This window comes from Gadus chalcogrammus, chromosome 22, assembly GCF_026213295.1.
Source record: "Gadus chalcogrammus isolate NIFS_2021 chromosome 22, NIFS_Gcha_1.0, whole genome shotgun sequence".
Classification (NCBI taxonomy): domain Eukaryota; kingdom Metazoa; phylum Chordata; class Actinopteri; order Gadiformes; family Gadidae; genus Gadus; species Gadus chalcogrammus.
In genome coordinates, this window is record NC_079433.1 from 4,238,396 (window position 1) to 4,254,210 (window position 15,815).

The following is a 15,815-nucleotide window of genomic DNA, read 5'->3' on the forward strand; positions in this document are numbered from 1 at the left end:
ATACCAAGTGGCGCTTGCATCTTCGTAGCAGACAAATTCAACGCATTGGATGTCAAAAACAGCCATGCTTGATTGTAGCGACCAAATAATTTTTAACTACGTATGCAAGTCCTTCCGTGTGAACACTTGCTATATAGGCCTATTATTTATAAATATAAATTATATAAATTAGTAATTCCAAAACCTTCCTCCTTGAACTGAACTCGGGCGCATTCAGTAGCCTAATCGTCTTGTGTGGATTTCCTGTAAACACGGACCTACCGGTAATGCTTTATTTAAAAAGTATTTTTAAATAAGCTCCGGGTTTAACTAAGTTGATGGTGCCTCGTTTTATGTGTAGTGACCCTAGTCTACTGCAGAGGTTTGGTGCTATTTTTTTTAGCAATATTAGCGGTTCAAAAATGCCGATTTGGAAGCGAAACTCACTGCCCCAAGCCAATAACATGTAATCCAAACATTGCGCCAGTGGCGGCTCGCCTATAGAGGGCGCTGGGGCGCCGCCCTCCCGCCGACCGGCCATCTTTTCTTTTTTAAATATATTTATATATATATTTTTTAATAATCTTCTCATTTTGAGAATTAATCTATTTTAATTGCATTCGAATAATGCATTTACTTTAGAATATCTTTAGAATCCCCCATGATTAAATCTTCATTCACTGATATGTTCAACGTTCATCTTGGTGAAGTGATGGCTTCCGTGGGGCGCTTTTCGCTCACCCCCACATGCCTGACTTATTAGCCAATGGTTCCCCCGTTGCTAGGCAGAAAAGTACATAATTTCGCCAATCAGCGTCGTCGAATTGTATGGCTTTGGGGCGCTCAAGATATAGCCCCAAGCGCAGTGCACCGTCCACTGCGCGTAACCGCGGATTTGCTATTACCTCAGAGATCAGCAAGATGGCGACTTTGAGTACTGCTACCACTGTTTCCCTGTGAGTTCAGCTAGCCCCAAATTCAGTTAAGTCTTTGCTTACGAATCCCTTCGAAAGAAGAACATTTGCAGAAAAATTGCAAGTAAAAGAAATCGGAGCAGAAAAGCCAGAAGTGAACATGACCCAACAAGCAAGAGAAAAGGATAGAGCCTACAAGAGAAGTTTTTCCAGAGTTTGTTTCAGGCTTGGCTAACTAGCTGTGGGTATGCCAATGCAATTTTTTTGCTTTCCTTGTATACTTTTTAAAACAAGTGCGAGTGATAGTTCGTGGACACAGACAGGGTTGACAGACCTGAAACATCTGTCAGAACGGATTAAAAAAACACAAGCGAGCAAGAGTGCATATGAACAACTGTGAAGCTAGCCATGCTAGAGGTAAGCAACTTCTATTTATTCCACTAGCCTATATGTATTTCCCTTGAGATGGACACTGGTTGCAGACCCTCACAACCTCCCCCCACCCCTTTCAAGTGTACTGTATATAGTTCTCTGCAAACCTATGGTGGGACCAGGCCTTCATTGTGCATATTGTATATAGTCCTCTGCAAAGCTATTCAGTAAATACTGTATATAGCTCTCTGCAAACATGGTGGCATCAGGCCTTCAGTGTGCATATTGTATATAGTCCTCTGTAAACCTATTCAGTGTACATACTGTAAATAGTTCTCTGCAAACGGTTGCTTCAGGCCTTCAGTGTTCATATTGTATATAGTCCTTTGCAAACCTATTCAGTGTACACACACTGTATATAGTCCTCTGCAAACCTATGGTGGCATCAGGCCTTCAGTGTGCATATTGTACTGTATGTAGTCCTCTGCAAACCTAATGGTATCATGCCTTAAGTGTGTCTTCCACAACCACACACAAAAGTTTGCACATTTAAATGAATTTTGTGGAATTCATATTTCATTGTATTTGTCTAAATGCATACTAATGCAGACTGTAGATATATTTATGAGTGACGTTTACCAACACACACAGAGAGAGAGAACGTTACCTTGTGTGTAATTCAAAGTTATTGTTGATGTATCTGCATATATCTCTTAATGTTGCTGATTTCTACAAGGCAAATTTAAATTAACTTAAAACTTAGTTCCCTGGCCCTATTCGTCTTTGTAAGTAAATGTTATTTTTTTGCCTTTACTATTTTGTCAGAATGCACCAGAATGCTTCGTTTGTTGTTTGTGAAAATCACAAAAAATCTGGTGGGGGAGGATGCCCTCAGACCCCCCTACAGGGGTTTGGAATGCAAACGTTCAGCCCCCCCTCAAATAAATTCCACCAGCCGCCACTGCATTGCGCCGGGCAAACTCTTACTCTAACTCTGATTTTCAACGAAAAAGGTATCTGGAGGGCTTATTTGATGGGTTTCCATGCCAAAACAAAGACCCTGGGTTCAATTTTATGCCGGAATTACACTTTAACGGCCATTCAAGTGTTTTTGTCTCAGCGCCCGCTACCATCCCAGGACCGCACACTAGGGGGCGGTGCCGCGCCGGTTGAGAAACCACTTTAGAGCCACAGGAACAGAGAGACGACTTGGAAATTGCGGTTTTTGATGGTCGTGTTTTTCTTTTTTCAAATATCTCAAGGAAATTATTTCAAAGTATTTTATTATTGAGCAGGATGGATTTGAAAATGTATTTGGGTGGCTGGTACTGGTAGAAAGTTAACGTCCCACTCTGACGTACATTATATTGAAAAGTGTTCCTTAGATTGTGTCTACCCATTACGTGGGGAGGGGGTGATACATATTAGGAAAACTTGCTGACCAAATGTTCACAAAAACTAAAAAGACCTGGTAAAGTTGAGTAACCTGAAGAAAAACCACAGAACAGGAAATTAAGAAAGAAGGTCTGTCCTGGCCTCAACTGGAGCGGAGGGCCCAAGACAGGAGAGGATGGAGGGGTTTTGTCGACGGCCTATGTTCCTTTGGGAACTTAAAGGCCTAAGTAAGTAAGTACGTTTGAACGGTGAACTCTTTACGCCTAGCAGCTATAAAAAGCAATAAAAACTATAAAAACTACAAAATGCGCCGACTTTGGCGCTGCCTGGCTCCGCCTCTTCCGCTACGTAGCTAAGATGGCTGCCGTTGAGTACGGGGAGTGTCCTTCGATCCACACTTCACGATTAGCCCGTTTTGAGTACGGCATCCGGGTCCTTGAAGTATACTTCTTTTCGCCGGATCTGAATTGGAATGTATTTGGCTAATAAGTACGGACAGTATGGGGATTGGAACACGGCACCGTAGGCATAATTAATTAATTAATTAATTGGGTATGGATTAAATGATTGTTATGAGTGGCATAGTTTTGGTAAGAAATAAGGAATATAAATCATTGTGATACATGATGCATTTATAGCTAACTTAAACGGTATCTGCAATTCAATCAATCCAAGAGGAGCATTGAGTATCTAAACTAGACTGGCCCTGAGCTGGAGACTCTGGGAATCTGTGTCCTCCTGGGCCCAGTTTCCCGAAAGCATCGTTAGCCTAACGCCTCGTTTCCACATACGTACATTATCGTATGCGATCCAACCGTCTCCGAACGAAAGTCCATTCATTCCTATGTGATTCTCCGTAATGTCCGTTTTTCCTCCGAGACTCCTCCCCTCAGTAAAATTTCTGTCCGGTATGTCCGTGATATATACGTTCCAAAAATATAACTTTCGCCGTCGTTTTACGGAGATACCGTATGAAAGTTTTTATGTTTTTCACAAAACATGGCAGGCCGAACTCCTCGCCGATCTCTTTCCAAGCCTGGTTGGTTTTGTTTTTATCTCCGTATATGTCGATCCTCATGTTCCAAAGTACCGGTCTCCTAAAAACGGCCATTATCATACGTTCCCCCATCTTTTTGGCTGGCGTAAATAAATTCATGTCCGTACGTAAAACACTAGTGACCCCTTCCGTAAATTTACGGAAGCACGGATACGAAAAACATACGCATGTGGAAACGAGGCGTAAGTGGTTCGGGTAGTGCGCCGTACGTGAATCAGACCGTTTCCACACCGTTTCCCCGAAAGCGTTGTTGCGTACCGAACGTCGTGAAAACACTCGTAGCTAACGAGGGCTTCAGGGGTACTCGTAGAGTTCTAAGAGCATCGCTAAATTAGGGGCCCCGTCCCCGAGCTCATTTGCATACTATAGTCTAGAACGTTTGGCTAGAGTGACCACGGCATCCGTATTTCCAGCACGGAACAGCCCCTTGGCCATGGCACACTCAAGTACCCCTGACTGCAGCACGCAGACGGAGCCCACATGGAGGGGCGGGCACTCCGCCCACATGGAGGTACGTCACTCAGTTCACATGGAGTGAAACTGAAATAGTGCCCCCTAGTGATATTTTTTAATTAATTAATTAATATATATTTTTTATTAATAGGTGTTTTCGTTTGAATTTTTGTATTTCTCTACTGATTGCTTCGACGATGCAACATTAAAAGTTACTAACAGCGACAATTGCGGTCACATTTGTGTAAAAACGGTACAAAACCATACAACAAACAATAAAACAAACGTTGCAAGGAGAAGTCCATTGCATTGGCTAAAGCCAGGAATATTGCCAGGGCAGCATTGCCCCCTAATACTTCCTTATCATTTGGTTAATAAAATGGTAATCTCAGTTGTAGCTGATAATGGACTTATCCTTGCAACGTTTGTTTTATTGTTTGTTGTATGGTCTTGTACCGTTTTTTCACAATTATATGACCGCAATTGTTAAACGTTCTGATGACTTTATTCTACCCGGTTGACACGGATAACGATTGACGTGGTCCGGAAATTCCCACCACAAATCCTTTTACACAATAAATCGAGGTTAGCCTACCTGGACAACTCACAAGATCATCTTTCACTTCCTCAAATGAAGTTAGGGTTTTATAGGACTTATAACTTTGTTTCGTGACGCATTCTCCCCCACACCAATTGTTAACAATCATATATAACACGAAAAATAAGCAAAGAACTTTACCTCAAGTCTATCCGTAGCCACTTGCCGCACTCAAGGGATTGCATTCCTCTTCAATGAAACACTTTTTGGGTTCTTTGGGTCAGCAGCTCTTTTTGGGAATGATGAAGTCGTCCTTATCAAAATGAGCACTGCAGACACGGTAATCCTTCTGCATTAGCGTCTTGATTGGCGTCTCAATGTCTTTATTCAGAACAATAAGCCACTGGTCTACCAGACATTATTTATCAATATAAATTATGTAAATTATAAATTCCAAAACTTTCCTCCTTGAACTGAACTCTGGCGCATTCGGCATTCGACTTGTATGGACTTCCTGTAAACACGGACCTACCGGTAATGCTTGTTAAACTGTCTTTTTAAATAAACTCTGGGTTTGCAAACGAAGTTGTTTGTGCTACGTTTTATGTGTAGGGACCCTAGTCATGCTACTGTAGAGGTTTGGTGCTATTTTCTAACAATATTAGTGGTTAAAAAATGCAGATTTAGAAGTGAAACTCAATGCCCCAAGCCAACAACATGGACGCCAAACATTGCGCCCGGCAAACTATAATACTCGATTTTCAATTAAAAAGGTATCTGGAGGGCTTATTTGATGGGTTTTCATGCCAAAACAAAGATCCTGGGTTCAATTTGCGCCGGAATTACACTTTAAGTTAACTTTATGCAACTTATCACGTATTGCAGCGAGCGTTCGGACCTGCGATTGGACTATCGACGTTCACGTCTCGTATGCAATTTGCTTTGTTAATATAATGTTTGGCTGATAACCTCTTTGTGTAATAGCAGTGGCACTATCTAACCCACCTACAGCAGCACATTTATATACCATGTTCCATTATTTCAAGAGCTTTTAGAGGGCCAGGGGTGTAGAGGTTTGAGGTTTAGTGGTGGACACACATTTGTGTGCAGTACAAAGAAAATGTGGCTATGGCTATGCTTATGATCATTTAAAGAGCAAGTTGAACATGTGGCAATCTTGTTCATACTATGGTACAACATTTGTTTCAGTGTTTCATACTTGATGCCAAGAAGATGATTGTTACTACTGTTAGTAAACGGCAATGAAAAACAATATGAAAATAACCCAATATTTTCTTATTCAGTTATAGTGATCAATGTTTGAGATTGTCTTTATTGGTGATTGATACAAACAAAATACATTTTAAGTACTGAATATAAAATGGCCGATCAAAGAAAACCACATCACAACTCTCTTATTTCAATTTTCAATGTCTTTCTACGATTGTTTATGATTGTAGACAGACATAACGATTGTTTCGTTATTCAATAGGTAGCTATCTTGATTACATTGTTGAGGCATATTTCAAAATATTTCAATTTCCAGAATAACAATTTAAGTAATTAGAGAAAACAACAAAAGCATTGGAGCTTTTTCCTGCAGAAGTTGGTCACTTCTGCTGGACAATGGCCGCTATCTCTCTCAACAGCTTCTCCTTGTTGTTTAATACGTTTTCACCGGCCTTCTTCATCAGATCCTCAATCATCTCAGGGCTGTAAGCTCCCTGGAATGTGCAATACTTGTCTCTGTAAGCCTCCAACTCGCTTCCTGAACACATCACACAACATTTGACTTGGTGAATTGTACACGCTGGGTTCAATATGTTTAGTGTCTGTTTACTGTATTATAACCTACCACAGTTTGCAACGTTGAATAAGGGTATGTGGATCACAGTGGGGGCTTTCTTCAGCCCCTTGAACACGTAGAAATCTTTGTCCGTTTTTGTGTAGTTCATCGCTGGGAAGGAGATGTCCAATTTCTTACACTCTTTAGCTGTTTCCGTCAAAGTCTGTGAAATGAAAAGATATACAATTATTTATTTTTAAAAAAAAAAGCTTAACATAAGAGCAAGCCATTTCATCTATAAGAAACAAAGATTTTGATATGGATGTTTTACAGCATTAAACTAATATGTTACTATTTCTTCTTCAATGTTCTGCATTAATATTTCAACAGAAAACCCCAAAAATGCAGTAGGTTGAAACCTTACAAGCAAAATATTTGTTATCCACTGATCTTATCTTTACATAGAGAGGTTGTCTGTTCAACTAATATTTGAACAGACAAATATTTCACTTCCTCACTGTCAAAGTGAATTGCCTAATTGGTGGGTCACTCCGTTTGATTTACTTGCATTGAGCGGGTAAAAAACAGACGGTTCTTAATGTTATGATGTTCACAGATTATATATTACAAAACGTTACAATCACAGAGTTACAATTTTTTGCATGTGGAGAATTTAAGCAAGCAAGTTTGTTTTATCTTCTCCATCCCCTCTGCTATTTTTTTACCGGGGATTTGAATGTTCCTCAGGTATGGACTTCTTACCTCCATTGGATTTCCTGCACTGAAGTCAAAGGAGATGATCAGATCTATTTCTCGCTCAGCTCTCAGTGCACTCATGTAGGGAGAATTCTCCAGCAAACCGGCGTCCTCAAAGTGAGTGGTTTTCCTCTTCAGAAGCCTTTGGCCAAGATCTGAAGCTTAAGTCAAATCAAGAAATACGTTAAGCCATGTCTAAAATACATGAAATAACTTTTGTCAACAGGGAATGAAAATACGGTTCGCTGCATTGATTTCAGAGAACACAGCATAAAATCTACAGGCCTACCGTTCATGTGATGGAGGAAATTATAATTGGCTCCCCAAACATAGATTGACTTCAGCCTCCATTCGACAAATTCCGAGATGTAAAACCTAGCTTTGAAAATCAAAGTAATTGAATATTGAGGTTATTAAATACAATTCATTGGAATTGTTTGAATGAGGCTTACAACAAAAAAATACTGCACACAGTAGATTTGTACCATTCTTCAAGTCTGGAAACCAGCTGAAGAAAGATTTGCAAATGTCCAATTGGAGTCCAAGTGCCAATTGCTTCCTGGACTTCAGATCTGTTTTGACCCACTCATCTTTGTTGATCCTCAAATCTCTACCGCTCTCCATCTTCTTCCCTACAGTATTTATAAAATAATGAGAATCATAATAATGCAACAAATGATAAAAAAAATTGATTTTCATTTTATTATTCATCCAACTAAAACATGTATTGATCTTGTGACCAAATGCTAATGTGAGACTCAGACCACTGTGGCTCACTAATTGTACTTAGTTCAGTAATTGTCAAGAACTTAAAAATATGAGTCGGTTGTAAGGTGAAGTCACTTGCAGAAGGTACCTTTGAGAAGGTCATTCAAATCATCCACCAAATGAGTCTCGTCCTCTCCTCTGATGATGTTATTGTAAAGTTTTAACGCCTGGAGAATTAACCTTGGCCCATCATGGCTCTGCAGCTCCTCTCCTAGGGAAAGGTCAACATTGTATTGATGATACAAATATTATATATATTAAAGTGTACTAGGGATGCAAATTATCGAGTAATTCATTAATCGATAGTTGTTTCATGTTATCGATCGATGATCGATTAATTGATAAGCGGCAATTCTTCTGAGAAGCTGAATTTCCTTCTGAATGTGACACATTTAGGTGGTAATTCAACGAAGTCGGTTAGTTTTTGTACTTTAAAATACTTCCACATATTGTGCATTTGGCGTCTGTGTCGTCATTAACCAACTTAAAGTGGCTCCATACTGCACTCTGTTTTGCCCTCTTCATCGTGTCAGTGTCCCGCTTTTCGTTTGTCTTGTCCTGCCGTGTTCCAATACCCGTACTGTCCGTACTTACTAGCCAAAATTTGAGTACGCAGTACTCCAATTCAGATCCGGCGAAAAGAAGTATACTTCAAGGACCCGGATGCCGTACTCAAAACGGGCTAATCGTGAAGTGTGGATCGAAGGACACTCCCCGTACTCAACGGCAGCCTTCTTAGCTACGTAGCAGAAGAGGCGGAGCCAGGCTGAGCCAAAGTCGGCGCATTTTCCACATAGCCTGCATTAATAGAGTCATTTTGTAGTTTTTATAGTTTTTATAGCTTTTTATAGCTGCTAGGCGTAAATAGTTCACCGTTCAAAGCGGGATGTTTATTGCGGGGGAGGAGCCACGGCGGCAGTCGTGATCGTAATTTCCGGTTAGTGCACCACGGAGTACTCGATTTGGAACAGCACTCGCATCTGAAAAATGTACGTAGTAGCCAGCGCGGATAGTATACTTCCTTTAAGTATACTCATGGAAGTACGGGTATTGGAACACGGCACTGCTTTGCTTGTGTTCCCGCTTGTGTTCCCGCGTGTGCGTCAAGTACGTCTGGCATCAAGTGCGCCCTCACGTGGACGGTTGGGGAATTACGGGTTAAAATGCGATTAATTGCAAGTAATTTATTTTAATCGAGTAATCTCTTATCGACAATTAATCGATAATCGATTAATTGTTTGCATCCCTAAAGTGTACCCTTCATAAACTATAATACACAACCCTTGATAAGAAGAGGAGAGTATCAACACTGGAGTATTGTACAAAAATATAATCTGCTAATTTTTGATGATTTGTTAATTTCCTATGTTTAAGATAAAATGATGTTGCCCATCCTCCCTTAAATACGCGTCTGATCAGTGAGACATGAGTCAGTGAGAGGTGACTCATTTTAGAGGGACTCCAATCAAAGCCCTACATAGAATTTATCCAGCACGTAAATCAGACTCCACTTCTCCAACACGACTATAGAGCTTGTATATCGTGACATATTGTATTTGTATTGTACTTATATTTTTGCATCTCTGCCGATCTCTAAATCTAGCCTGAAGCTAACTATGGTGTTGTGAATGGTCCCTGATTAATATATAAACAAATAAATTAGATAAAGTGAGGGAGAAGAAGAATAACTAGGACTGCAAGCCTATGCACCGCATATCCTAGGTTCTGCCATATTCAAACTAATCAAGTGTGTAGTCATTACTCCTAGAGGCCATTATGCCTACGTCAATGTTCTTTAGCACAATTTTCACTCCCACACACACTTTAGGCCCCCTATAGGCAAATTGGTGCATTGCGCTTATGAGGGATTACCCTTTGGTTCAGATTCAAAAGAAGATTTTTGAATTTCATTATAAAATGTCCCTGTACAGAAAATTCTAACCTGACAACATTATCGGTCTATAGGCTATTTATAGGCTGTAGGTGATATCAATACGGAATGATAGTAGCCAAACCGTACAATAACAATAGGTATCAACAGATGCACTGTATACTGTGGAGAACTAGGAAAACCTCAGCACCCCCAAAAGGGCTGAGTACGGCCAGCGAAGGCTTACAGCTAGAATACATTTGGGAATGGTGATAGATAATCATTTTGTCAGGTGTGTGGAACTCATCCCTCACAGAAATCAGACTCCACATCTCATACCAGTTTTAAATGCCTATAGGGCTTGTACATCATGACCAATTTGTATATTTTGCATCTCTGCCCAGGGAACACAGAAGGAAACTAGCCTGAAGTTAATACGGGTGCATAGGTCCTGATAAATAAATCATAACCAAATGAATAAATCAATAGATAAAGAATTAGGATTAGAAAAAGTAGTAGGCTAATGCTTACTTTTGACACTGTCGTTCAACTTCTTCAAAAGTTCTTCATTATAGGCATTGCTGGCACCTGCGACACATACAGAGAAAAATGAATTGATGGATGGAGGGATGGATGGATTGATAGATAGGTGGATGGATTGATGAATGGATAGATTACCTTTAAGTGGGTGAGCTGGTAGCTTCTCATTTACTTTGTGAAGGGTCTTCACAAAGACATCCACTTCCTCGAAATCAGAATCCTTCAAGTCCTTGTGCCAATCAAAAAAGGAGTGGCATAAAGCTGAAGTGACTGTGTGAATCTCTTTGTTTTGGTCTATGCTGTTCTTCCCTTTGAAGTTGAGTTTCAACGTACAGCCATCCAAACCCATCTTTCCTGTGTACAATAGGAAACGGTGAGAAAACCAATTCAAATGAACAATATCAGCGAAGCAATGATTGTTAATTATTATTAATTTGTATATAAATGTCACCCTCAAGCAGTTCATTTGCGGTCTGAAGGAGGGGAGCAGGGTCACAGCCGGTGTACTGGCAGAGCTGAAGGTCTACCACAGTAGAAAGAAGCTGAACCCCATTGTGGTCCTTTAATGTCGTCATGTCTAAGGACAACATATGTTAGTACATACTGATTGCTTGTTACAAAAACAGCATGTTAGCTATGGTGATATAAGGTGATATACTTTATGGCATACCTTTAAGCCATTCCTTCAATGTCTTCAGAATGACCTCCACGTCAGCAAGAGCACTTCCGCAAAGACCTAGGAAAAGGCAGACTGTTAAAATGACACTGAAGTTGAAGGTAGCAACGGCAGTTTGTAGTTGTTGTCTTCACATACCTTGAAGATATGTCATGTCCATCTCAGGTTTTGGCGTTGTCAGAACGCCCTTGTTGAAGATACTTCCAAAACTGGAGGTTTCCACAAAGGCTCCAGCTAGAGTGTACCCCACCTCATGGGGGGTTAGCTCAAAGAAGGTTTCTGTACAGTAAAACACGAAATTCGTGTTGATTTGTTAAATGGTTTGAATGAAGGTTAACGTTGAATATCGACCTAATTACGATGTCTGAAATAGTTGAAGTGTCAGAGAAGGCGGAAGGCTGTGAGAAGCGCCAAGTAGCTTTGTGGGCGGTTCTATGTCGTACAGGCTTCGCCTTTTAAGGCTATCGATATTGGGTTTTCCCTAGGCGTGAGCCGTAGCACTGAAACAATTGTAATCCCCGCCCACCAACAGCGTGGGCCTCAATCACATCCGCAGAAGATCCTGTAGCATACTGAAGTAAATAAATAGATATTATGGACTCGAAGACGATCCGCATCTACAAGACATGTAACACGGGTTACATCTTGCCGTATGACGGCCATGAGGTGTGCAAGGGCTGCCTTGGGCATGAACATGCCGTCCTGGCGCTCTCGCCGCTCTGTATGTGTCGCGACAAGTTGATATTTTGACGGCATGTTTGCAGTCTCCGATGAGACGGATGCATGACCACATGAATTTCAAACTTCAAATGGCTCAGTTTATGGCCAAATAATATGGCCTAATTCACACATGGAATAGCGTTTTATTTTTTTATTTTTTTTTATTCAATTTCGGCAAAGAAAACTTAGCACACATATGATATGCGGTAACTGTGATTCTATTTAATGATACGCAATACATTAACAAACATCGTTTCTTATCAGTATTGTATGCATTATCGTTATCGACTTGTGTTCCTAATATGCATGTGTCCCCCTGTTAATATACATTGCCATGGACTGTATAATGTGTTGCGTGTTTAGTTTGCGTGTGTTTAAACAGACACACAAGCGCACCCGCATTCATTCATTATTTTACGCAAACACACGCGTGCGCCCGCATTCATTCATTCTTTTTAACACACACACTCACTCACGGTAAAACAATGTTTTCTAACGATAAAATACTCATCAATCCTAAAAGTTATGGGCTTGTACACGATGTCTGTGTCAAGAAAATATGTGTTTGCTGTATGGTGTTTGCAGACGCATTGATTTAAAAGTACAACTTATTACCGCTGTATCCGCTGTTCTTTCCGAAATCATTTACCAAGGATGTGTGGCTAGGTAGATGGGAGAAGCAAAGTGTATGCGCGAGGTGCACAAGCAACATTATGCATGCGCCCTTAAAATAGCATCTGAACAACGCGCCACTGACTTTAAAACATGTATTTCCTGGTTTGTGGCAGAATTGTTTTCTGAAACTGCAAAATAGCACGAGGGAATGTTTGCGCCAGAAAACGCCTCCTCCTTTCGCCGAACCGCCCCTTGGGGCGCAAGATTATTCCCTAATTTACTGACGCATGGCGGTGGAGGGAAAGAACGCTCTGCGCCAGTTGCAAACTAGCAACGACACATGCGACAGTGCAGAAAGTCAATTGCGCCGGATGCAAGATAGGGCCCTTCAACTTCAACCCACTGACTTACCCTTTTTCGGCTTTTTTTCTTAAAATGTAACAGTTTAAAAAGTTGAAAGAGTTGCCTTGAGATAGCCATCATGTCGTTAAAGAGCTGGACGTTTTGATAGTTAAATGGTTTCTGTAGCTGAAAGAATGCAGGAGCAGTTAACTGCCCAAAAAACATCCAAACGGAATAAAGAAAACTTAAAGGGAACATATTATACCATCAGGTGTGAGTGTGATCAGCCTTACAAGCCGTTTTGAAAATCTGCCCCATATGACATCACTAGTGGGCGTGACCATCTAGCTCTGTGTTGGATAGATGAGCAACGTTTACTTCAGTCCACTGGGTAGGCTGTTAGACTGCTCTATCCAGCAGAGATCTAGGTGGACACGCCCACTAGTGATGTCATATGGGGCAGATTTTTTAAATGGCTTGTAAGGCTAATCACACTCCCACCTGGTTGTATAATATGTCCCCTTTAAGAAGAACAGTAGATGTGCTTGCAGTAGCAACCACACTAATAATTGGGTATTGGTATCGGATATTTGGAAACCTTGTGATAGTCTCAATTCCATTACTGGATATTTACAAAACCAATTGCCAAATAGAAATGTATTGACCGCACTGGTATTTCATAGTTACCGCGTAGCAGATGTTCGTATTTACAATCCTGGTCGATGACTGTATAGATGGGGTATGGATCTTGGTCATGGCACGTTTGGTAGTTGGAGAGGGTCGATTCGTCTATCTGAGGAGAAATATGGTTCCAAATAAATGATTTCCCAAGATAGAAGTATGCTATAGAAATATACTTTGGTATTATATTTTGATTATTGTTTTCCTACTTTCTTGACAATCGTAGTCACTAACAGTGCAGCCCAGACATCTGTCAGTGAGAAATTGTCATTTGTTTGAAGATATTTTTTCAGTTTCCAAACTTTGTCCTTCAGGCTGACACTGCTGTGCCCAAGTCTTTCCGCAACAACCTTTATCTGCTTCATGTCTGATGACCAATTAGCCTTTTCATAAAGAGAAGCCATGCACCTGTAAGGAAGCAGAATACCTTAATTTGAAAGATGCTGTAGGTCAGAGTCAAAAGTGTAAAAGAAAGAAAGCAGAGAAGTACATGAAGAGAGCAATATACCAGAGAAGAGATGCCCTCATTGGTCAAAAGTGAGCCGGGAGTAGTCTCCAAATGGAAATGGTCCCATACAGAGGCAGGCGCAGTTAACCAGAACAGATATAATCACAGAGAATTTAACTATAGCTGACAAGTTACCAAAATAATATAATAATAAACATGCTTGCCTACAGCATGTTTAAAGGGGACCTATCATACCACCAGGTGTGAGTGTGATTAGCCATTATAAGCCGTTTTCAAAATGTGCAGCATTAAGTACCCAGAAATGTCAGTCTGGCTCTGTCCTTGAGTTGCCATTCTCCACCAGAGGTCAAAACTCTTCCCCTGCTATACAGATCCTGCTTCCATCTGCTAACTGCAATCACTTCATTCCCCACACCTTCCTTGTCCATCTTCCCCCCAGAACCTCAACCTCTTTCCCTCATCAGCCAATCCCCATTTTTTGCTGTTGCTGTTAATAGAAAAAAGAAGAACTCCTTGTTTTCCGTAGTATCGGGTGGCATGCCCTACCATGTTGATCCAGAGACACCACTCATGTAGAGGGCAGCGTCCAGAAGCCCCTGTTCCCCCATCTGGGACAGGGAGCCCAGCATCCCAACCATGGCTCGCTCTCCCCCTCCAGAGCCAAGTATAGCGATGTTGGGTACCTTACTCTACATGGACAAAGCAGGCTCACTGAGTTACTACACTCATGACAGTATAGACTTAAGACAGTTCTGCACCACACTCACCAAAGAACAAGGAATGTTGTTGTTCACCAGCCATTTCTGAACAGAAAGCTTTCTACCAGAACGGTATATATTTTCCCCTTTACTGAGCGAATGCCCGATCCTGTTTTAGATCAGATGCAAGATAATATATACTTTATTAATCCTAAAGACATGACATGGATTCAAAAGTCTAAAACAATAAGCCATGTAACTCAATAAAAAGAAACACAGGGCGAACAGTGACATACTTTAATGCAAATTAAAAATTAAAAATGGAATTAAAAATGTATATCAACCTGACTTGTGCCATCTGGAAATCCTCTTTGGAGAAGGTTTACTAAAAAGAAATGGATGAAGAATTAAAGAAGTTGCAATCTTTTCTAGTTCTATTGCCTGTGCCAGACATTTTCTTACATACCCAGGAAACTGCTGATCCTACTGCTTCTCCACCAGTCTGATTCACTGCAAGATTATCAGTTGACTTCTTCTGCATGATTTATATGTATCAGAGCAGGGAGTGGCCTTCCTGGGAAATTGATAAAATCAATCCAGAGTCTTCCCCCAATCCCTGATCTAACCCACCACCAGATTGTGATCTGTTGACAGTTCCGCCCCTCTCTTCACCCGAGTGTCCAAAACATGCGTCCTCAGATCGGATGACACAATCACGAAATTAATCATCGATCTTCGGCCTAGGGAACTCTGGTTCCAGGTACACTGGTTTGCCTCCGAACCAAAAACAACCTTAAAGCCCATCAACAACACCATCAGGATGGGTCTACTTAATGTTAGGTCTCTTAAAAACAAATCATTTTTAGTTAATGATTTTATTACCACCTCTAAACTGGATTTTATGTTTTTAACTGAAACATGGCTGGAACAAAATAACAGTGCAACCGTTCTGATAGAGACAGCTCCTCCCAACTATAACTTTTTTGATGCATGTAGATCTGGAAAAAGAGGTGGAGGGGTTGCTGTTATATTTAAAAATGTTTTTCAGGGGAAACATGTTATTTGGTGATTTTCCATCATTCGAATACCTTTGTGCTGTATTGAAATGCTCCCCCAGAGTTCTCCTATTAATTATTTACAGGCCACCCACATACTCTGCAAATTTTTGCGATGAATTCACAGAATT

The 15,815-nt window shown here is 40.8% G+C and overlaps 1 protein-coding gene across 1 annotated transcript; it reads right to left on the reverse strand.

Moving 5' to 3' along the window:
- Positions 1-6,109: 6,109 nt before the first annotated feature.
- Positions 6,110-15,155, reverse strand: LOC130376192 (cytosolic phospholipase A2 gamma-like). Its single transcript, XM_056583413.1, has 15 exons — positions 15,096-15,155; positions 14,974-15,014; positions 14,699-14,798; positions 14,478-14,620; positions 13,672-13,870; positions 13,469-13,574; positions 11,243-11,383; positions 10,567-10,782; positions 10,420-10,476; positions 8,107-8,229; positions 7,736-7,882; positions 7,540-7,629; positions 7,257-7,411; positions 6,564-6,717; positions 6,110-6,476 (listed from the first exon to the last, which is right to left on the reverse strand). Exons 2-15 carry the CDS (start codon positions 14,985-14,987, stop codon positions 6,319-6,321), a joined length of 1,803 nt encoding a protein of 600 aa, XP_056439388.1. The 5' UTR covers positions 14,988-15,014; positions 15,096-15,155; the 3' UTR covers positions 6,110-6,318.
- Between the last annotated feature and the right edge of the window lie 660 nt (positions 15,156-15,815).